The sequence below is a fragment of the Hoplias malabaricus genome, chromosome 5 (assembly GCF_029633855.1).
Source record: "Hoplias malabaricus isolate fHopMal1 chromosome 5, fHopMal1.hap1, whole genome shotgun sequence".
NCBI lineage: Eukaryota > Metazoa > Chordata > Actinopteri > Characiformes > Erythrinidae > Hoplias > Hoplias malabaricus.
Genome location: NC_089804.1, coordinates 15,676,604 through 15,700,320, shown reverse-complemented (window position 1 = coordinate 15,700,320; position 23,717 = coordinate 15,676,604). Strand labels below are relative to the sequence as shown.

Below are 23,717 nucleotides of genomic sequence, written 5' to 3'. Positions count from 1 at the left end.
TCTGGAGCCTACCCATAATCACTGGGCGCAAGGCTTATTGATTATTTTCGTTTTTATTAAATTTAAAAACTGTGGTGCAGCAGGTGGTGTCGCACTTACACAGCTTCAGGAACCTGGAGGTTGTGGGTTCGAGTCCCGCTCCGGGGGACTGTCTGTGAGGAGTGTGGTGTGTTCTCTCTGTGTCTGCGTGGGTTTCCTCCGGGTGATTGTCTGTGAGGAGTGTGGTGTGTTCTCTCTGTGTCTGCGTGGGTTTCCTCCGGGTGATTGTCTGTGAGGAGTGTGGTGTGTTCTCCCTGTGTCTACGTGGGTTTCCTCCGGGTGACTGTCTGTGAGGAGTGTGGTGTGTTCTCCGTGTCTGCGTGGGTTTACTCTGGGTGCTCCGGTTTCCTCCTACGATCCAAAAAACACATGTTGGTACGTGGATTGGCGACTCAAAAGTGTCTAAACGTGTGAGTGAATGTGTGTGTTGCCCTGTGAAGGACTGGCACCCCCTCCAAGGTGTATTCCAGATTTGGTCAGGCTCTCCTCAAGTTGATCAATATTTGTTAAACTGCAGATCAATAAATCTATTACATTTAGAGATGGAATGCGTTTCAGACAATGTTGGTTCAGTAATGTTGAGGTCTGGGCTCTGTGGCCAGTCCATTGTTTTTAGAACACCAGATGCATGTTTGTTTGATTGGCTGATTGTTTGATTCTTTTTCTCAGTTATGACTTCTTTACACCTCCTCCTCAACTTTTCAGATCAGTGGAGTTGACTTGTCTTCTCACAGTGGATTTTGGTGAGAATTGGCGCTCAGTAACAGAGCCAAAATATGTTAATGAGAGTCCTTCAACCACAAAGCACACCAGAAGAGGAAATGTGTCGCACCAGCCTTTAATGTCAGCGAACTGATGGCCCATTGAGATAAATACAGCAAACACAGGCCTCTATTTTATCATGTCTTCTGAATGTGGAGTTGACGCCCTTCCCTTCACTGTAGACCACTCAAGCCTGTGTGTGTGTGTGTAAAAAGATGTAAACCTTAACCCCTATAATAAATGAAGGCTTGCTTTGTTTTGGCTGTAGGTGGTGGAGAGCTCGAAGGTGTGGGGGGAAGTGCCCTTACCTGAGGATCTGGAAGCTTCCAAGGTGCAAAGGATCAAGCGTCACCTTGACGATGAGGTGGATCCTGCGGCTCGAAAGAAATGGAACTTCCTCGACGACGATGAAGACTTTGCTGCTGATGAAGGTTCAGGAGGTGGGATTGCCTGAGCTGGCCACACCCAGACATGCTCATTTCTGTTTAAGAATTAAATCTGCAGTTTCCCAGCCTTACACAGAATTACTTGTTAGCTACATTAGAATCAGACAGATGAAGGTATGGGGAAAGTTCTTGTATTAGTTTTTAATGCTTTTACGTCCACAATCTTTATGAGAACATTTATAATTGTTGCACACTTCGTCACTCACTAGCCAAGCGTTAGCGTTAGCTTAGCCTGACGTTAACTTGAAGCTAAAGATGTTTTCAGGAGATATTCGAGCTATAAAAGCTATCAGGACGCGGATCAATGTACGATCATGTTCCCACAGATATGATCAGTGGAGATGAAGACGGAAGCACCCCTGAGCCACCTGTCACAAGTGAGTCCTCTTCTTCATCTTTATTTAGACTGGCTTTGAAGATGGACCCCGCTTGAGCTCTATATTTGGACACTGCATTTGTTTAAAGTTTTTTCAGCTTAATCTCTGCATCTGTAGATTAAGACCAGTTGCCACGGGCAGAAATTTAAATATATTTTACTATATTTACAGTGCTATTTTACTTTTTTGTTTTTAACAAAGGAATTAATTGTATCTGCAAAATGGCGGAGAAATTTAAATTAGATGAAAATATGCGGATATTATTCATTCATTCATTCATCTATTGTCTGTAACCACTTATCCAGTTTAGGTTCGTGGTGGGTCCAGAGCCTACCCAGAGTCACTGGGCACAAGGCGGTGCCGACTGGTTAATAGAAGATAAGGCTTTTTGGGCCATTGCTATTGTGGATTTCTTGAAATCTGTAACATGAAAGGCTCACGTTTACAGGTTTAGTTTTAATAAGGTTTACTATGTTATTACAGCAAGAATATGCAGGTTTGACAACAGACAAAAATATTAAAATATGAAAACAAGAACTGGAAGCTTGTATCTGCCATTTTCTTTAAAAGTATACCAAGAAATGTATGCCTTTTTCCACCCGGCCGAACCCTGACAGTTTTTCTCTTTTTAGTTGATCATAATTTACTTCAAACTTAATGATTTTTTTTTTTTAATTGATATCCATCTTCGTTGGTGGTGTGCTGTCCCCAAGTGAATGTTGTGACCTAAATAAATGTTGTCTTGGGCATATCCTGAAGTTCGGATCTTCTCACTGTGGCCTCGTCATAACACGGCGCTTTAGATTTGGGTCGGAGATCCAAACAATCCTCACGCATCCTTTCATCAGATAAGAGGCTGTGGTGGTGGAATCGAAATACCACACATGAAAGACGTGGGTAGACAATGCAATCACTGTTTTGCATTCCTCTGCTCTCGCATTTTGCTATGCCCTTCTTTCTGTAGGGTGAAGACCCTAATGTTGTCTGTCTCTATTTCCCCACCCCCTTTCTGTCTCTCTCTCTCTGAGGAGCATTTCAACTGTGAACAGTATGGACGCAGTGTTAGCACGGCATTTATTCATGTTGCACAAAGTACTACACAAATGATATATTTCAAGTTGGTTAAGTTTCAATTTTATATTTAAAAAAAAATCATGCTCACTGCATGTACACATTAATTTGGGGATATTGGACCTACCAACAAAAATAAAACACACAACAAAAATAAAACACGCAACAGAAATAAAACACGCAGTCATGGGCTGCTTATGTCAGAAAACATGGGGTAAAATCAACTGCTTCGTACGTCAAGTGGAAAGACTTTAGAACTTTCACGGCTCCCCATCAGGAGGGACTCATTTATGTGACAGCGCAAAGATGAAGAAGATACATGAAGCAAAAAAGAAAACACAACAAGCATCATGTCTACATTTAACCGCACTGTGTAAGTGTTTGGGAACAGAGGAGATCAATTGCTGTAGTTTTCACAATGAAATGCTTTTCCATTCTTGCTTGATGTAGAATGCATAACAGATCTCCATTTTCATTTCATAATGTGCCAGATGTTTTCAGCAGGTCTGAACTCATTTAGCGCTTTATCTTTTATGAGACAGTGCTGTTGTTTTCCATGCAGAATGTGGATTGGCGTTGTCTCACTAAAACAATCATCCCTGAAAACAGACAAGGTCTGGATGGACGCATGTTGCTCCAAATCCTGTATATATCATTCAGCATTAACGGTGCTTTCACAGACGTGTAAGTCACCCATGGCTTTGTTTGATCCTTGTGGTTGGTTGACCAAAGCATGTCATGTATATTTAATTGGGAACCCAGAAATGTATTAACTGGTGGAAAATGGGGATAGAATGTCTCCATGATGGGTTTTTATTTGATTGTTTCTGGGGCCTGTTATGATGTACATATCAATTTTGCCCCTGATATCTGAACACATTTGTAGGCTTTTGTAGAATCTCTGCATAAGTCTTGGAAGGGCTGTCAATCTTAATGGCTGCATAAAAATTCACATCTACATTACACTGGAGTACTGGTTCCATGATGCCAGAGGATTTCAGTGATCACTGATTTAAACCCAGCTATAGTGCCTCTTGCCTGCAAGGTCATAGGGATCAGTTGACCACCACGATACCACACTATACTACTGTGATTAATGCCACAGTATATACACAACAGATGCCTCCAGCCGTATAAATAGCCACCAGCTGTGTCTGAGTACTCAAAGGAAATAAATTGTCTGATAATTATTGAGCTCACACATTGGCTACATGCATGAGGCTGGTGGAGCCTACGGATTTGGAGATCTGTGGATGATCTTTGTGGTAGAGTAATTCACATGTGGTTAGTTTGAAGCTTGATGTTAAATCCTGCTGGGAGGTTTTGGATCCATTTCTTTCTGATCACAGTATTTTTTGGCAGAAGTGTAAATGGCCTTGGCAGACTACTTACATCAGCCATTGGACCGTTTTGATCACTGATTAGTTTATGGAGTGATATGCTTTAGGAAACTTTAGAGGTAATTCATCAAGATTCAACTTGGAGGAGAATATGGTCATTGTGAGCAGTATGTTTGGTACCAGTAGCAGAGGATTTGTGGGAATGCCAATACTGCTTGACACTATCTGGCCAATATTTTGTTGGCACTTGATCTTCCAACATTTGGTCTAAAATGAATGGCATCAATGGAAAGCTTGTCCCACTGTTGTTGCTGTAACAGCTTCTGCTCTTCTGGAAAGACTTTTATTCTATCTACTGAGCTACAAGAACATGAGTGAGGTCAGATAATCATGTTTGATAATAAGTTCTGGATCTCTAAAACTGCTCTTACTAGATCTGCCATTTCCCGAGTTAACAGGGTTGTAAAAACGTTACAGTTATGCTTGTAACTATGAGTAGGTTTGCAGCATGTATTACGCTGTTACAGGGTTTTATGTGAATATGGCACTCACTACATATTCTAGCTGCTGTGTGCCATGTGATTTTTAGCCCAATTTTGCCCTTACAGCAAATTTTTCAAAAATACTCTAGTGTGTGCCAGACTTAAGAACATGATTCTTCAGCATCCAGCATTGCTCCAGAGTTCTAGTGTTTAACTCATCAGTTCATCTCAGGAGAGGAAGCTTAATTTTTTTGTTTTTTGTTGTTTTTTTGAGTTATTTTCAAAGATTTTGCGAGCTTATATTGTTGCCATCAAAATACGCTTTGAGATGAGGCTGTAAGATTTTTCGGAGAATCTTTATGCCTCTCTTTTACACAGTGATACCCCCCCCACCCCCCAAACTTTTGTTTGTTAAAATCCATTTATAGATCTCACTTGGGAAGGAACACACTGCTGGATGACCAGTCTGCACTTTTGTCTTTCCCAGCATCTCTTTACTTTTCCTGTGGGCCTGAAAAAAGCATAACCCATTGCACTGATCTTCCTGTTTTTGTGCAGTGGTCTGTTTCCTTCTCCCACACCTTCACAGACACGATCATGACCACAAAATGGAAATTTCCCTTGCAGCATTTAAGGGGATTTGTTTAAAAAGAACTGCCATTCTCTCATCAGTGTGTGTGTGTTTTTTTGTTCGAATTAGTTAGAGATGTACAAGGTGGGCCATTTATATGGATACACCTAAATAAAATGGGAATGGTTGGTGATATTAACTTCCTGTTTGTGGCACATTAGTATATGGGAGGGGGAAACTTTTCAAGATGGGTGGTGACCATGGTGGCCATTTTGAAGTCGGCCATTTTGGATCCAACTTTTGTTTTTTCAATGGGAAGAGGGTCATGTGACACATCAAACTCATTGGGAATTTCACAAGAAAAAGAATTGTGTGCTTGGTTTTAACGAAACTTTATTCTTTCATGAGTTAGCTACAAGTTTACCACTTGTAAAATGTGTTTAAAGTGCTGCCCATTGTGTTTGATTGTCAATGCAACCCTCTTCTCCCACTCTTCACACACTGATAGCAACACTGCAGGAGAAATGCTAGCACAGGCTTCCAGTATCTGTAGTTTCAGGTGCTGCACGTCTCGTATCTTCACAGCATAGACAATTACCTTCAGATGACCCCAAAGATAAAAGTCTAAGGGGGTCAGTTACATTAAAACCAAGCACACCATTGTTTTTCTAGTGAAACTCCCAATAACATTGGATCACCACCCATCTTGAAAAGCCCCCCCCCCCTCCCATATACTAATGTGCCGCAAACAGGAAGTTAATATCACCGACCATTCCCATTTTATTAAGGTGTATCCATATAAATGGCCCGCCCTGTATTATAGGTTGTTAGTGCTCTTTAAAAGGTGCCATCTTAAAATAATCAATGTCTTTGCTAGTTTTCAATTGTAACAAAATATATTTAAAGTTAATCCTCAGCTAATCCGCTCTGTAGATATGAAGCTGGTGCTAAATCTGGAGTGCCGTTAGATGTTACCCAGTCTCCAGAATCTCTGGTCTGTCTCTGTGGGCATTCAAGCCTTTCACAGGCCCTGAGACCACGAGGGTTATTCCAGTGCTTATAAATGCAGAAACAAAAGTCTCTGTTCTCAGCGAGTGGGGATACATGCTGTTAAACTGAGGAGGTCAGGACTAATTTTGGCTCAAGGCCTTTAGAGGCCACATGTGTGTTTGGATGTGATTTCCTTGGGCAGAGACCAAGAGATGTTACTTAATTTGTCATTGGCATTTTCTGTATTATTAAAGATGATTTGGGAAATTACTAACTTGTTAGCTGTTGAAGAGAAATGGAATCTAGGTTTTCTTTGGTGTTTATGTCTTGAAATGTGTCTTTTACGTCCTGTTTACTGTGCGGATTCGTTGCTTGAAATCCAATCAAATGGAATCATGTTAGTATAGATATAGCTTTTGTTGCCAGATAATTCAATTCAGCTTTTAACACACTCTGTCACACTTTATTTTATTTCCCAAGCTCTCTTCATTATTGTGGTTTGCCAAGAAGTAATCAGCAGATGGTATCTCCATGTTCTTCCTGTATTTGTCCTGTATTCACCTCCATTAGGAACATAGCGGTTGCCCTGGTTACAAGCAAAAGGTGTCGGATACTCTTTTAGGGGTTGTGCATGTGAAGTAAGTACGTTAACACTTGTGACGTGGCCAGAAAAATACTTACCTGGCCTCTGTTTTATTCCCCACCCCACTCAGGAATACTACTGCCTTTAATTATCAAGAAAAGTTCTGAAGGACTCCTGCTTTAAGGAATATGGCTCTGTTGGATATGATCAGGAATTACACGAGTACACGGTATATACTGATAAAAATGTTGGAGGAGAACTTCTGTTAAAAGCCTGCACCTGTTGCATTGCTCAAAGTACCCTTTGTAGCACCTTTGTTTTTAAGAACGTGGACATGTATCCTCAGACTAAAGTGACACCTGCAATGTGCACGGAGTATTCTTTGGACCTTGTGGCATCCTGGAATCCCCTACAGTGACCTTGGGGTGGTGAGCAGATGTGAAAATGCATTAAAGTCATTAAACACTTATAAAGAGCAAGAGGCCACCCGGATCTCCGTTTTCCCTTCTCTCCCCGTGGGACCGTTGGTGTAGTGTGTGAGAGTGAGGATCCCGAAGAGGTCTCTGAGAGCACTGCAGTGGGGACAGGAGGAACATGTTCTGGCAGCTGCGGTTATTTTGGTTCTGTCTTTGTTATTGTGATCTGGCGCTCTTAGAGGCACTCGTGCATTCTGTCAAACACAGAAGAGAACACAGTGGAACCGGGTACTAAGGGCCCGTTATGAGAACAACCCTTAAAGTCTTCTAAGTGAGGGAGAACTGGAATGGGAGAATGCAGTGGATTAGCCTAGTAGACCCCCAGAGTAGACCCCCTGTATACAGGCATTTTGTAGCCTGGAGGTTCAGAAAGCTCTCAGGATGTGAGCGATATATGGATGTCAAAAATAATCTTCTTATACATTTACACTGACACTCACACGTATGGTGTATTATCTTACAACAGCCATACCCTATCTCCAACATGCCGCTAAGGTAACTTCATTGGACGGCTCAACACGCTTGAAGCTGAACATTAACTGCCAGTTATGTTACTTCAGCTTACACATGCCTGCATTTATCAGCATTGGGGGTCATCCTACACACTCACAGAGGTTAACTGGTCATCCCTGGCTGTCTGAACAGGCCCCTTCACGATCTTCAGCTTTCAGGTGCAGGCTTCGCCTCATAATGTTGATGATTAACTGTGCTGCTGTCGCATGGGAGGCCCATATTTTCCTGGCGCTTGGTAGGAAACTTTGTTTCATTACGTCTCCCTCAGTGACAGTAGCTTAAGTTCTCTGCTCTGATACCTTTATGATGATAGGGTTTCATTTCACGATATGACAGCAAGTCTTGATTTAAAAAGAAAAGTGTCAACGTGAAAGGCTGGTGGAACAGCACCCTGGGGTCCTGTTGCCTGCGGTAACATCAGCGCTCCAGTGGAATGTTTTTATTGAGCTTCGGGGGTTTCCTGCAAAAGGCCTGGGAGGGTCCCTAATGAAAGTAATAATCCATCTCCGGGGGTTTCATAAAACAATTTACAGCTCTAATTCTGGTTCCTCAAACAAATAAACAGGCTGTAGTTGGAGTGATTAAAGAGAGTGAGTCTTGTTTGGCTCTCTGTTTAGCATTAAAGCGAAGGGTTAATGATGCTTTGTCTTGCTGTTGTATAGAGTACTGAAGACACAGCTGAATGGAGTCGTCATTGGTAACCGAACACACAAAAGAGCAGATCTGAAGTCCTCCACGTTCCTCGCTTGGCAGCCTGAACGCTGATGTTGATCACACCATTATGGCCCGCTTTGAAGTTAATTAACTCTAATAAGGCCGGGTTAGAGGGAACTCAAACACGTATTCACAGCCATTAGCCCCGGTTCAGCTGCATCAGAATGAATGAAGCTTTTACACTTCGCATTTTGCTTTGAAGTCAGTCGCTCGCTGGTCTGAGCTCTTTTGTTTCCCCAAGTGTTTGTGTTCGAGAAGTAAGTACTGGCACTTCAGTGCCGAAAAAGTCAGCATGAAAACATAGCAAAGGGTTCTAGATTTCTTTGACGTAAAAAAAGTCGGTTCTTCATGCACACAGAAGACACTACTTCAAAACGGACAAAAGTAGACAGTGTTATTATATTGGCTCTGTCCGTACCCAGTGTTAATCAATATCCATTAATGGCCGTCAAGGTGTGTAGCTGTTTACACCTCTACAACTCTATTTTTACCATATCTCAGTGCATTTGTAGCCTGACCAGAAATGTTCTGAGAATGTTCATGCATGCTGGAGATGTGTTTGCAAATTTGAGACAAAATACCGGCCAAATTGTAGTTTATTGGACAAACGTCATCTTTTTATGTAGAACATTAGGCATGGTTTAGGGCCTGGGTTTGTTTAATAACAGGTTGTTTTGGATCATGAAGCAAATGTATTTGAAGGAACATACCTACATACACCTACTATCTCTCTTTTTCACGCTCTCTCTCATATGTCAGTGTCTCCCACACTGGTATATAGCTGCATTTCCAAATAATAATTGGTGAAGGTCAACAGGTCCTCAGCCCTTAGTCTCGCATTGGTTCTTAAGTTTGGCCCAAGTTTGTTAAGCATTGCAGGAAATATGAGCAATAGTGACAGGACATTTGTAATGCAGTGGAACCTCCACCTATGAACTTGATCCGTTCCGTGACCCGGTTCGTAAGTGGAAAAGTTCGTTTCTCAAGGCAATTTTCCCCATTTAAAATAATGGTAAAGCAATTAATTCATTCCAGCCCCCACCTCAAAAGTCACTCTTTTTGCACCGATATATGTTTACAACACTCTCAAATTAGTAACAAAAAACATGTAGCATTACTAAAAATAAAAGAGAAATACAGTGGAAAGTGTAATAAAAAAGAAGTGGTTACACATCGCTACCATGAAGACGTGACGACTGGCTGGAGGAGTAACACAGGCACTGGCTGTATGACGGGAGGTGGGGGGTGGGTGGAATAACGGAGAGTAGGTGGGTGAATGTGGGGAGACGAAGCGTAGATACAGCTTAACTTAGCACGAATTTCGATGTCTGCTATTTACACTAATGCTAAATTACTAAAGCTACAATTTGCTAATCTTAAAAGCTCACTCAAGTCTGGGTGCGCTGGGAGACTCGTCTATTGGGGTCAGTGGCTATTTCCAGCCGCCGGCTCGGAGGAGGCTCGGGTTCGTTTCTAGAGTCGTGGTTCATTGGAGGAGGCAAAAAAATATTCAAATGCCCGGTTCGTATCTTGGAAAGTTCGTTTGTATAGGCGTTCATTAGTAGAGGTTTCACTGTGTGTTTGACAAAGGTAGATTTGGCATGTGCAATTGGCTCTTAAACATATTATATATTTAAAAAAGCTCTTTATTGTGAATTGCAGATATTTGTTTTAAATTTTAACACAAATTATTTTCCGTGAAGGCAATTTTTTTGTGAAATTGAATTAGTTAATAGTAGTTTTGCATCTAAGAACTCTTCCATTGTGAAATTGTGTGTGAATGACAGCATTTAGCCACATGTGTGTGTGATTCTGCAGCTGTAACTTCTCTAAGACGGGCCACACATGTGCATCTAGGAAAGATTTGTACTGAAACAGCTTGAGTCTGTTGACAACTTGACAAAGTATATGTCGTTATAAACTAAAGTTAAGTCTTTAACTGCATAGTTACTCATATAAATTGGTATTTCACACTCAAGCATTTAGTTTTGAAATGCGACTCTAATGGCTCTGGAGAACGCTGGAGAGTTTCTAGTCAAAGCTGTGTACCGTATCACCACATTGGTAAACTTCACGCCAATAAAGTGGAACTGATTAAATGTTCTGTGGGAGCGCAGGCCTTTTAACCCCGCTCCCTCAGTGACGAGCAGGGTAATCACCCCTTGGCTTTCTCTCACTCTGTCAGGAAACAGGAAGCCCATTTGCCTCTTGAGGGTGGATCCCAGTAAGAAAGGAGACGCAGTGTTCAGAAATATAACCACTACTCCCTACACTGGGAAATAGGAACATGACACACAATGCTACTGGACACGCAGATCATAAATCAACAGCGGTCATGTTCCATTGGAAACATGCCTTATGGGTACTCCTTGCCCAATCGTTGTTGCTAAACTACTTGTGATGAGACCGTTAGGTGATATGAATTTAAAATCCTAAAAACAAGTTATAAACAACTCATCGCTAGCCGAGTAGGGTACAGAAGAGCTCTCAGAAGCAACCAAGCTTTGATATTTAGAATAGTTCTTCATCCATTAATATTCATATTCCTATGCCACATTATTTGTAACGTGTTTTACAATGTAACTCATGGTATTGTCGTTTTAAAACATTATCTTGGTAACATTTATCAGCCTAGATATTCCGTTAAATAAAGCAATATGCTAATGATTTCAGATAGCAACACTAAATGTCACACACTTACAAGAGTGCACTTTATTGGGAATGGGGCGTACAACTAAATTGTGGAACATGCCTGGGTTGGAAGACCATCTTCAGGCCTCACTGGCTCAGTGATAAGGCCTCGGAGAGAGATGCCTGTGCAACGTTGTCCCTGTAGACCTCTGTGTCACTGCAAATTCCAGCCACCATGTGTGTCTCCTCAGCCAGATGTTAAAGCAGATTCAGCGAGGCCCAGCACAGTACAGCACTGTGCCAGAGGAATGCGACATTAAAATGATCTCTCACATCAGGACCTGCCAATCCAAACCAAAACCTGTGCTGTGGAGCGGCGTTCAGGAGTGGTTTTTGAGTTGTAGTTTTGTGCATAATTAAATTGCAGGTTATACTTTCTGCAGTTTTGTTTTGGAACTCAGAGGCTGGTTGACATTTAGGCAGATGTTCTTATCCAGAGTAACTTGTAGTTAAGCCATATTACGGAGGTAGGTTAATGTGGTATTAAATGCTTTGGCCAATATCTCTTATGGTGCTTTCACATGATACACGGCAAATCTGCTTTGCGCTGGGGATGCCATTTTTTGTCTATGGAAAGAGCGGTGCTGCTTCACTCTGCTGCTGCACTACCACGAGTGTTGCGCACCACGCAGCTTTGCTGCTTTGTCAAGTCGCTTTGCTGCCTTGCCGCTGCACTAAAAGTTCTCGAACTTTGACCTTCTTTTCGCTGACTTTTGACATGACATAGTGAGGTCACACTTGGATAACACTCGGAATTTAGCCGGTTAGCAACAAGCCTGCTTAAAATACATGCGCTGATGAAGCCAACACCGCTCGAAGCCAAGCCGAGCGCAAAGAGGCGACGCACAGAACACTTGAGATGTGAAAGCCCCCTGTGGTGTAGCAGGGTCCTTCCCTAGCTGGGAGTCAAATGACACTTTTCCACTGCATGGTACCTACTCGACTAAGCTTGGCTCGGCTCTACATGCTGTTTGATCCCTGGCAGGCATTGGTTTTCCACTACGGTGGCTCCACCCCAAAATGTGGCTGGTGACGTCACAAAACACTATCTCCAATGGGAGCTGTGGGCTTTAGAAACCACAGCGGTAATGCCAAGCACTGTTTTCTCATTGTGCATTCACGTGTTGCTTCTGTTTGATAACCTTAAACAGGTTAAAAAAAAAAACCAAAGGCTGTGTGTCGTGATTTAGTCAAACGGTTTGCACAATGCCATATTGGTTGTGTGTATACACCATTCCATTCTATTACTTGTTAGATACAATATCTTCATAGCTCCGTTACTAAACTGAAGACACACACTTTACCGTGGCTGATCAACTCATGGAGGGTACAAGGAAAGTTGTGTGCACTGGACGTTTCACTGCACTATTCCTTTCACTCTTGTTTCTTGAGAGTGAAGAGAGGTCACATACAATGAGCATTCTTTACATTTCTTGCACATTTTCTGCTGAGAAAACTATTCCAAAAATCTGCCTCCTAGTCTTTAATATCCCTTTTTTTTATCCTTTTTGTTTGTAGTCTCTCAATGGTTAATGAAACAACTCCAGTCTATATTCCTTTTTCACACTTAATGCGCTGCTTCACACAATGCCCAACCCACATTGCCCTTCTGTCCTCAATTTGTTCTCAGATTCTCTTGGTTGCGGCCTAACTACAGTTGAATGGGCATCGTTATTTACTGTCTATGTTTTGTTGGGCGCTGAGCTCTTTTGAACTTGTTGTCAATGTTTGATCATTTTTCATCGTTTGTCGTTAACTTTCAAAAACATCCACCTTGAAATGGAATCCTTTAACAATATGGTATCCCCATTGGGAATCATAGGGCATCGCATAATACGGTATCATCACAACATGCTGCCAGCGATAACAATAATATCATGATAAGGCGATTATACACTGCTAGATATTGCCATTCAATACTCTGTGATACATCACGATAAAAGAAGAAGAAGAAGAAGATATTATGTATTTAATGGTGTCAGTTTCACAGAATGTGACAACCAATATGAGACAGTGAACAATAAACGGCATAGCTTAGATTAATGCCTCTAAAATACATAACCTGATTGCAACTTGTCCATGTCCAAGTGTGTCATCATTCCAATGTAAACTAGCCATAAGCTGCCAGAAAGCAGAACAGTTCTATGGTGGCTGTGCTTGTTCGCTGTGTTTCCCGTGAACGTTATTTTAATGAAAAAGTTCTTCCAGATCACCCAGTCTTTGTCAATTTCTTGTATGCTGTAATATCTGTAAAAGCCAAATTGAGACCAGACTTTTGACTTGAAAAATGGTTTAACCTATTCATTTGATAAGTGCCACCACATGGAGTCATGAAGTAGTGACTCTGGTAAATCAAATTGGAAGGGAAGTCTGTTCAGTGCAACTGCATGTTTCAGTAAAAACATTGATATCTGTTGTCTGTGTATTGATTACGTCTTGCAATGTATCGCAGTATCACCTAATACCTAAGTCCCAGTGAGGCTGAAACCCAGCATCCAGGCTCAAGATCTCTGAACAGATGGCTCATGAGTTAAAGCATATACTTATTGCTTTGGACTGTTAGCATGAAATTCTGTTAGCACGCAGAAGCAAACTGGTGTTCTCCAAGGTTGGGGTTATGGAATTATGATGGGAAGCCTTTGGCCATTCCCTAATATAAATTTTGACATTTGCATCATTAGTTCCCGGGGAATAGATTGAATAACGACCCATGAAGCTCTGACGGGAAACTTTCCAGTGAGCCACAGAATAAAAGAGGAAAGCTGTTTCCAGTCTTCAGCTGCCCATCTGCAGTGTGTCAGGGCTAGTTCTTGGAGAAGCAAAAGCAATTGAGTGGGAAATCCTGTGATTCTCTGTCCACTTTGTAGGAAAAAAAAAAAGTCATGGACTCAGCTAAAAGCAAAGGCGGATGGTTTTGATCTCTCTTTTTCTCGCTTTCTTAATTTTTCTCATTTTTTTTTTATCAGTCCCTCTCTTTTATTTGATGTGAAGGGTTCTTGGGAAGAGGCGGAGGAGGGCTCTGAAGGTCGAGTTGAAAGCAGCCTGCTGGAAAGGCCAGAGCAGCAGTGCTCCTCAATCAGCCCTTTGTCTCCGTAGAGTTCTGCCGGTGGCTTGTCCCATAAAGCCCCCACAGTCCTGCCATGCTGCTGTGGTGCTCAAACAAGTTTGGGATTAAGAATCTGGAAGGTTTTTTTTTTTTTTTTTTTTTTCCCTTTCCATGTTGACTCCAACTGCCTCACTGCCCCCTCCCCCACTGCCCCCTCTCCAGCCTCTGTCCTTTAGGAGCAGGAGAGTGCTCGACAATCCTTGACTGGGGATTTCCCCTATGGAAAAACTGAGCAGCAACAAGGCCTGAGAATTCAGTAGCAGTTCCCTTTTAGAGAGTAGAGGGGCTAGAACATGTTTCCGGCCTCATCTTATTCTGTTAGGATGGTCAAGCCATATTTACACTATATGAAGAGGGTAATTGGACACCTGCTTGTCCAACATTTCTTCTGAAATGAAGTGTGTTTGTAGGGAGTTTGGCTTCTTCTCAACTGGGAAAACTAGACAGGGAATGTTGGTACGTTTTCATTGAGAATGTGAAGACTAGGGCAGGACGACATGATTAAAATTTATATCGTGATATATTTCTTCATTTTGGTCGATACTGTATAATGACAATTTTGAAACAAGCAAGCTATCCAGCCCCTATATTAACAGACATCCTGGTTTCCAGTTAGAGTTGGACTCACCAATACTGTTTATACCGTTTGTGTCCGGCTTGGTGGTCTAGGGATTCCGTATCTGCTTTTTGTAGATGACGTGTCCTGTTGGCATCATCGACCTGGGACCTCCAGCTTTTGCTGGACCAGTTTGCAGCCGAGTGTGGAGCAGTGGGTCTTGAGAATCAACACCTCCAAATCTGAGACCATGATTCACAGTCGGTAAAGTGTTTTACCCTTGTTCTTGTTCTTGAAACTTGTTCTCTCAAGTTGGAAGTGAGCTCCTGCCTCAAGTGGAGGAGTTCAAGTATCTTGGGGGTCTTGTGCACAAGAGGGTGGAAGATGGAGCATTGTACCAGTCTGTTGTAGTGAAGAGAACGCTGTGCCAAAATGCCAAGCTCTCAATTTACTGTTCGGTCTTGGTCCAAACCCACACCTATGGTCTTGAGCTTTGAATAATGACCGAAAGTAGACAGACTGAAATGAGTTTCCTCCTCAAAGTGTCTTGACTCTTCTTTAGAAGCAGGGTGAGGAGTTCGGACATCCGGAAAAGGCTCAGGATAGAGCCGCTGCTCCCGCACGTCGAGAGGAGCCAGTTGAGGTGGTTCGGGTGTCTGGTCTGGATGCCTCTGGGTGAGGTGTTTCGGGCATGTCCAACAGGGAGGAGACCCTGGGAAGACCCAGAACACGTGGGAGTGATTCTCAATTGTCTCAACTGGCCTGGGAAGGCCTTGGTATACCAGGAAGAAGGTGGCTAGGAAGAAGGGGTCTGTGGTTCTTTACTTTGACTGCTGCCCTCTTGACCCAAGAACCGGAAAAGTGGTAGAAAATTGGTGGATGGATGAATATAAAAAGCAGCAGAAGCAGACTGCCAGGAACACCCACAATGGATGCCTATACCTACAGCCCCCAGAAAAAATGTATTTGCCTCATCTATTAAACCTCCTATAAAACTATATATAATATTTTACAAATGCTATCACTACAATTTTCTAGACCCTTTTTTATTGTCAACTTCCTTGTCTTGGTCAATGAAAGGCACTATAAATAATATATATATAAAAAGTATGGGATGTGTGTTTAAAATTGAAATATTTTTTATTACAAAATATATTGGTATTGAATTATTATCCAGCCCTAATGATGCCATTCAGCAATGAGGACTCTTGTGTACACTAAACACGACATATGTACATTCTTCTCTGAAAATACGAATGTCTGCTTGACATTTACCACCGTTACCACCTGCCCGATACTTAAAATCTAATATCCAGATGTTGCTAGAGGCTGATTTGGTGGCTCAGAGTTGAGTCAGAGGTGACTGGGCTTCTGTCTCCTACTGTAACAAGCCCACACAAGCAATTAGATCAGCTCCGGGTCAGTGCTACAACATTGATAGTTCTTTTTTTTTCATGTTTGCTGTAGAACTGCCATGAGGCCAAACCCTAGCAAGCCGCCAGTGACTCAGGCATTGCTCACATTCTCTTCTGCTACTAGTTTCTCTTAGTTTTGTGTGTGGATTTGAGACTAAAGTGCGATGTTGTGGTCGCATGTCTTCTCAAGCTACAGGGCCGCCATCTTGAACCAGTGTGTTTTGATTTAGAAGAAACTGAGCTGTATTTGGAAAGGCATTTTCTCTCCAAGAAGGCAGCCAAGCCTGTGTGCTAGTTCACAATGAAGAGTGTGCGTGTGTGTGTGTGTACAGAGCAAATGGGCTTGACCATCTGATGGAGTGGAGAGTTCACACAGTGTAATATATCAGCAAACACCCAGTGTGAGCAATGTCCAAGTGCCGGGGGTTGCTCTATTGCACAGTCAGTCCATATTTAGGCTCCGAACTCTCCACATAAAGCAAGGCTCCTGATAGCAGGTAGCTGTAAGAAAGAGCACAAATATTGACTTCCTTGCCTCACCCAGAGTGACGGATTGAAACCAGAAGCAGACAAACCCACCCAGAAGAGGTGTTGGCATGTGAAAGAGAATGGGACCCCCACAGGGCCGCAGCTATTTAAAGCTCACATACTTACTAAGAGATAATCTGTGAAAACCTGAAGCCTTTTTCTTTGTAAGAAGTTAAAACCTAAGTAAGGCATGTGCTTATTTAGCTAGTGCAAGCTTGGAAATGTAAATCACTATGAGCAGGAGAGAAATGAACTGTGTTAATACGGAGCTAGCAGCATTTACTCTCCTGGAAAGGCTTTTTTACCAGGTGTTTTACTGTAAGTGAGTGCGTTTACAGACACTTAATATCCTGTTCTTAATCAGATTTCTGCAATGATCTGATTATTTAAGTGCTCTCGTGAACGTCGTACACTGATTTCTGAGACCGGCGTTCGATTGAGGAATCAGATCTTGGTTCAGTGATCCGATTTCTCGATTTCTTTCACATTTCTCCGTCTGCACATTCAACCTAAACGGTGTGAATATAGAGTGTCTCAGATATTTCAAAGTTCTCTTTGCATTCTTTAAATACCACTCGATGCCGCCGGTCCTTACCACAAAGACGTGTCCAGCAGCTTCTTTCCCTGTAATGAAGGGACATGCACTGCATTTAAAAAGAATACACTCTCATTTAAAAGATCTTGCTCGTCTCTATCTCAGCGAGAGTGCAGGGAAAGCGCTGAGAAGCACAGCACTGCGTAATATTTGAATATTCACTGTTAAAGTGGGTCCATATCTTTCTCTGATTATTATAATCAGATTTTTGAAGGACTCGTGTAAACTCTGAGATTGTCCATTATCGGAAATGAGCGTTTGATTGTATTCAGTTGTAAGAACATCACCCGCATCGCCCCCAGTGATTCCGGGTAGGCTCTGGACCCACCGCGGCCCTGAACTGGATAAACGGTTACAGACAACAAATTGAATGCAAGAACAGTAGTGAAGATATTGATGATGGGTTACTAGAAAACTACTTTAACTCTGTCCTTCGAGAACGAGAGTGCTTGGTGTTGGTGTATACCCCTTAAAAACAGATCTCTGGCCTCTGATATTATGACCTTAGACACCTACAGTGTGGCACCTGTTTTTGTTAGCAATGCTTTCCTATGAAGGTTAGGCCAGGAGTGTGTGAGAACACCTTGAAACGGATGAATTCACTGATCAGAATGGGTCACATTTTTAGACATGCTATGTAAACAAGGAAGCACTGTGAGCTGGTGTTTCAACATCACACGTGCGCAGGGCACTCCTGACCAAACGTAGCAGGACCCTGCTAATAGTGTGTTTGAGTTTCAGAAGAGATTGTTAAAGCTCACCTCCTCATTCACTGCTCCATTCATTCTGTCTTCACCAATAAAACCAGCACATTTTGCGGTGATTTGTGGTTTTGTGAGTTTTTTTTATTAATTCACACGTGTGTGTTTATATTGTACACTAGTCTGTGGTTGGTTTGTATTTATCTTGCTCTGAGAAGTGTGGTTTCAAAGGCCCAGAGCCGTCTCTATATAGGGGCTGTGCTTTTTTTGATGATTGTCTCTGGTCTTGGTGCAAATTCCCATCCAGCCTTAAAACACAGTTTTCTAACACGGGTTCCATCTCTTTTCTCTTGCAGTCTACTATCGAGCGCTGGTGAACTTCACGGATTCGTTCACGTATGGGCCTGAACTGGATGACATAAACTCCGCCTCTTTCATGGAAATTAGTGCTGCTGTTGTGGACACGGTGCGTATTCTCAGGCTTGACTGCCCTACATAAATATTAACACCACCTGGTAAACTTGATCACAACAGGTTGATGTGGTTCTCATAGATTTGAGAAAAAATAAATTTCATCATAAGCTTCTGAATCTGAGGGATCTTGAGAGATTCCATGTGGAGGAGTGGTGTCTCTTCCTGTGTGTTCCTCAGTCTCATTAAGGATCATAGAAGTCTCAGAACTGTTAAAAAGATACTGCCCTCATTAATTAGAGAGGTGACATTGATTTGAGAAAATCGTTTTCCTTCTCTTCATAGAAGGGCTAGATCATGTTTGAATAAAGCCGTGAAATGAGGCCATAGCGTGCTGTGAGGCTCACTCCTTTAATGTTCTTCATGTTTCCCACAGCTCGAGTCGGCATACCTCAGGATACCAGGAACCCAGACCGTCAACGTTGTCCTTATCAAGTAAATATGATTAGCTCCTAATTACATGTACAACTCTGCTGTGACTAAATCTCAGTATTTGTTCATTTGAATTACATTCATGTCTGTCTTTAGCCGTATATTAATTTTTATCTGCAATGGAATTGTAGCATAAGAAGCAGTGTATTTTGTCAGACTAGGCCTTTTAGATATGTTCAGAAACCACTAGCCCTAATATGGACTTATTTGGATGTTTTAAAGGCAAATTGGCAGCTATGTCTTTGTGGAGCTGGACGTGGGCTCAGATGACAACACTAACGACACACAGATCAGAGAAGTGCTTTACGCTGAAATCCGCGAAGGATTTGCCTCCTATGCGACCTCAGTCCAGGGCTTCCAGTTCAGACGTCTGGGTATACGTAAGTCACAGACAAATATACCATGTCCATGTTTCCAAACTAGGAAAACGTCCTTGATGTACCTTCAGAACGTTTTTAGGTATGGACAACTTTCCCCATTTACTTTTGAATTCAAAATGGATCCATACAGCTAATGTGAATGCTTGGAAGCTGGCTAGCTTTTGACAGTTGTCACAGTAATGGAGAGAATGGGTGTTTGTCATTACTACTACATACTAGAAGGTGGCAAACAGTATTTATGGAAGATAATGTATATATTACTTGTACATTTTATTAACTCACCCATATGCAGTGTTTAAAATGAGTTGAGAAAAGTGCCGCCCTAAAAGCTGTTTCATAACACGATGAAAAATCATTGGAGACGATGATTGACTGTTCCTTTAAAGCAGTGCTCACTCACTATATCTGATTTATAGCTGAAAGCCTCCCCCAGGTGAAGCCTATAGCGTCTCCAGGTTTGTACTGTTGCCATGCCCCCTGCATGGAGCCTGCTGAGTGTGGTCCTTCCTCCTTATCCGACCCTTTGCAAGGACACCTGGAAGAATGCGATGGACTTGGCGAGGAATGGACCTTCCCGTGCATGTTTTGCACCCAGTTGACGTCGGATGAGAAGGCTGAAATGCTTTGCATGCTGGGCCTCAGTGTCGGCAATGCTGAAATCCCGTGAATGCAGCTCCGCTGTAGTGTTGTGGTATTGCGATAGTGCTATGCTGTATCTGAAGTAGTTATCCAGGCATGTCAGATGGCCTTTTCCCTGATGACTTTGATCCACATACTTGCCTGATACTGTTTAGTTCCTCGTGTGTGATATGCTAAATGGATACTGCATGTCGTGCTGCAAAGGTCAAAAATGACTTTCCTGGAAATGAGAGCTCTGTTAAACTGTAGGAGAGTTTTCCTGCTACTTATCGTAATTCTAGAGATAAAGTATACCCCTGCTCTCCACAGCCAGAGGTGTGTAGTCTAGTCTAAACCCATGCTAAATTAGAATTTTTCATTCATTCATTATCTGTAACCATTATCCAATTCAGGGTCGCGGTGGGTCCAGAGCCTACCTGGAATCATTGGGCGCAAGGCGGGAATACACCCTGGAGGGGGCGCCAGTCCTTCACAGTGCAACACACAAACATTCACTCACACACTCACACCTACAGACACTTTGGAGTCGCCAATCCACCTACCAACGTGTGTTTTTGGACTGTGGGAGGAAACCCACGCAGACACAGGGAGAACACACCACACTCCTCACAGACAGTCACCTGGAGAAAACCCACACAGACACAGAGAGAACACACCACACTCCTCACAGACAGTCACCCGAAGTGGGAATCGAACCCACAACCTCCAGGTCCCTGGAGCTGTGTGACTGCGACACTACCTGCTGCGCCACCGCCTAAATTAGAATTTGAATAATAATATTAAATAATAATAATAATAACAGATTAAATAAACCTATTAAAGTACAGTTCACTAACTTGTCCAGGAGGGAATTAAACTCTCGAATTTTGGATAATAACTCAAGAAGTAGCCCTGCTGAAATTGTATTTTTTTATTTCATTATACATTTAAGTAAAAAATATTCATAGAGAAACCACAAATTACTAAAACAACAAAAAGAGAAATAAAAGGAACACTACGTAATATTTTTACCTTCATGTTACAGTTTCAAAATCATTGTCATGCTGCACGGACCTGTAATAGGGAGAATAGAGTCTCTGTCATTGCTGCTCTAGGCTCTGCAGAAACTGCACTATGTACACATACACCCCCACCTCTTCTTCCCCTTCCATTGGTTTCTGTTCAGATTCATTCCACCAGGGGGGAGCCCCAGGAACAGAAACCCAAATTCAGTTGTGAGCACGATTAGCTTTACTTTCTGCGTGGGTCGGACAGACTTCGCTTCCCAGTCACTGCCCACGGCGCTAGGCTAGTACAAGGGTGTCTCAGCAGATGTGATAGATCTGGGCAGTTTGCATTCCCCTCTGATCCTCTGATGTGCTAATGTCAGTGCGTGAATACTCAGAAAAGTACAAAACTGCATGTCACTACCCATTTCTTGACTGTGAACTTAATATCTGCTGTTGGAGGTATCTTGCTGTGTGCAGTGTGTTTGTGTTTGCTTGGTGAAACTTATGCCATGGTGCTGGATTACTCACTGACCGTCTCTGACCCTTACAGAACCAGCCACCCCACGTTCCTGCATGGACAACGAGTTCAGCTGTAATAACGGAATGTGCATCCCTCTGGAATATGTGTGTGACAGGAGACCTAACTGTGCAGACAACAGCGATGAGGAAAACTGTGGTGAGTAGGAATTCTGTCCCTGGATTTGGTGAAAATCATTGGGCAACAACCTGGCCACCATTAGCTTGTTTATTTTACTCATACAGTGCACTGTCAGTCAAGAGAACTGATTAACCTTAAGCATGGCCTTTATCTATCCCAGTATGTAGTGGCCAAATGTGGTACATTTCATTTTTATTAAAAATGTACATAATACGATTGCCTCAACACAACCTAAGGCTTATTGTTTTCATTATCAGCAACTGATGCCCCTGTCCCCACGACTCGTGCTACGACCACAGTGGGCCGCAAGCCTCCGCCAGGCCCAGGTCCCTGCAGCGCTGACCAGGCCAGGTGTCAGAGCGGGGAGTGTATATCCCGAGACTACCTGTGTGATGGAGAAAGAGACTGCAGCGATGGCAGCGACGAACTCAGATGTGGTAAGACCTAGGCAGTGCAGATCTCTCTCACGGAATCCTGCTTGGAGGGGTACGTTAGCTAGCATTAGCTCTTGCTGAATATGAGTTGTTAGAGCATGGGCTGCTAAGACCAGTGTTTATACAGTGTACCAATATGGAGCCCTACAAATCCATTTAGACTGTAATTTGCCCAGTTGCTTTGCCCATGTAGGAGCCTAATACAGCACCCTTATAGTGGAACCATAGGGTTTTATATGAGCACCAACACTGTGAGTGTTTATTCCTCAGGAACTCCGTCCCCCTGCGAGCCCAATGAGTTCAAGTGTCAGAACGGCCGCTGTGCTCTGAAACTTTGGCGCTGCGACGGAGACAACGACTGCCATGACAACTCAGACGAGACAGACTGCCGTGAGTTGTACTGACTTTTCTCCCACTTTAAAAGGCCAGGGACTGAAGAATGAGTTTACTGCAGTGTGGTGGGTACAGAGTTAGGGCTCACACATCATTCCTAACACCCGTTTGGTGATGGGGGGGGGGTGTATGTGCAGAAATATGTCTTTCTGCTTTACCGCAGAGTAAGATTTGATACAGCCGGTTGTTCTATTGGCTCATCTTGTGTATTTGGTGTTTTCAGCTGCTAAACGGCCTGGTGATGAGTGTGCTCCCGAGCAGTTTGTGTGTCTGAGTAACCGTGCCTGCATTCCTGCCAGCTATCAGTGCGATGAGGAGCCCGACTGCGAAGACCGCTCAGACGAGTACGGCTGTGGTAAGGCACTGCCCTTTAGTCACCGCAACCACAATAACCACAGTAGTCCCTCTTATTTTTCTCTTTTACTCATACTTTCTCTCACTTTCTCTGTGTTCTCTTTTTTCTCTCTCTCCATTTTTTGTTCTCTCTCTCTCTCCACTTGTTCTCTCTCTACTTTCTTGTTCTCTCTCTCTCCACTTGTTCTCTCTCCACTTTCTTGTTCTCTCTCTCTTTGGTTCTCTCTCTCTTTGGTTCTCTATCTCCTCCACTTTCTCTCTCTCTCTCTCTCTGTCTCTCTCTCTTTGATTCTCTATCTACTCCACTTTCTCTCTCTCTCTCTCTCTCTCTCTCTCTCTCTCTCTCTCTCTCTCTGTTTTTTACTTTCTTCCAATGAACAATATACTTCCATCCACATGTTTAGTTTGGAATCCATAATTTCATTAATATAAACAACTTAGATGTTTGGTTCTAATAATGCCACCCTTAACAGGTCATTAATTGTGAGCTGTTAAACGTGTTAAATAAACATTATAAATGAACAGAGCTGGAGATGATTTCCGTAGTAAGTGAGAAAGCTGTGGAGTGTCGAGGAAAAAAAAAACCCTCCAGGCACTGATTGACTCAGAAACCTGTAAAAAACACTGCAGTGAAAGCGGAAATACTCAGCCATGGTGTTGACTTTTAATTTCACTCCTGACACCGTACTGTATCATAAACACAGCACAAACGTCTCCACCCCGACATGGTAACGAGGTACAATATTAATTTGACCCCGAGAATGAGTGTGTGGTCAATCATCAAACACTATAACTTTATAAGAAAGCACTTTAAATACAGAACTCTGATAAAACCTTGGCAAACACTTTCCAAAACATAGTTTGAATTTTCAGACCAAATTTGAACCAGTTTTTTTAATACTATTATTATTTTACTTTCTGAATCAGCTGATTATTATTTTCAGCACTAATAATTCATTCATACATTCATTCAGTGTCTGTGTGAGCGTGTGTAAACATAAACACTGCTGT

At 42.6% G+C, this 23,717-nt stretch overlaps 1 protein-coding gene across 1 annotated transcript in view; it reads left to right on the top strand.

Moving 5' to 3' along the window:
* Positions 1–23,717, top strand: part of hspg2 (heparan sulfate proteoglycan 2) — a 141,960-nt gene that overhangs the window by 39,405 nt on the left and 78,838 nt on the right. The window contains exons 2-10 of the mRNA XM_066671195.1: positions 1,070–1,241; positions 1,574–1,624; positions 18,313–18,422; positions 18,804–18,862; positions 19,082–19,239; positions 21,418–21,543; positions 21,783–21,962; positions 22,230–22,349; positions 22,576–22,707. Of these exons, the coding sequence (XP_066527292.1) occupies positions 1,070–1,241; positions 1,574–1,624; positions 18,313–18,422; positions 18,804–18,862; positions 19,082–19,239; positions 21,418–21,543; positions 21,783–21,962; positions 22,230–22,349; positions 22,576–22,707 (1,108 nt within the window). The remainder of the gene's footprint in view (positions 1–1,069; positions 1,242–1,573; positions 1,625–18,312; positions 18,423–18,803; positions 18,863–19,081; positions 19,240–21,417; positions 21,544–21,782; positions 21,963–22,229; positions 22,350–22,575; positions 22,708–23,717) is intronic.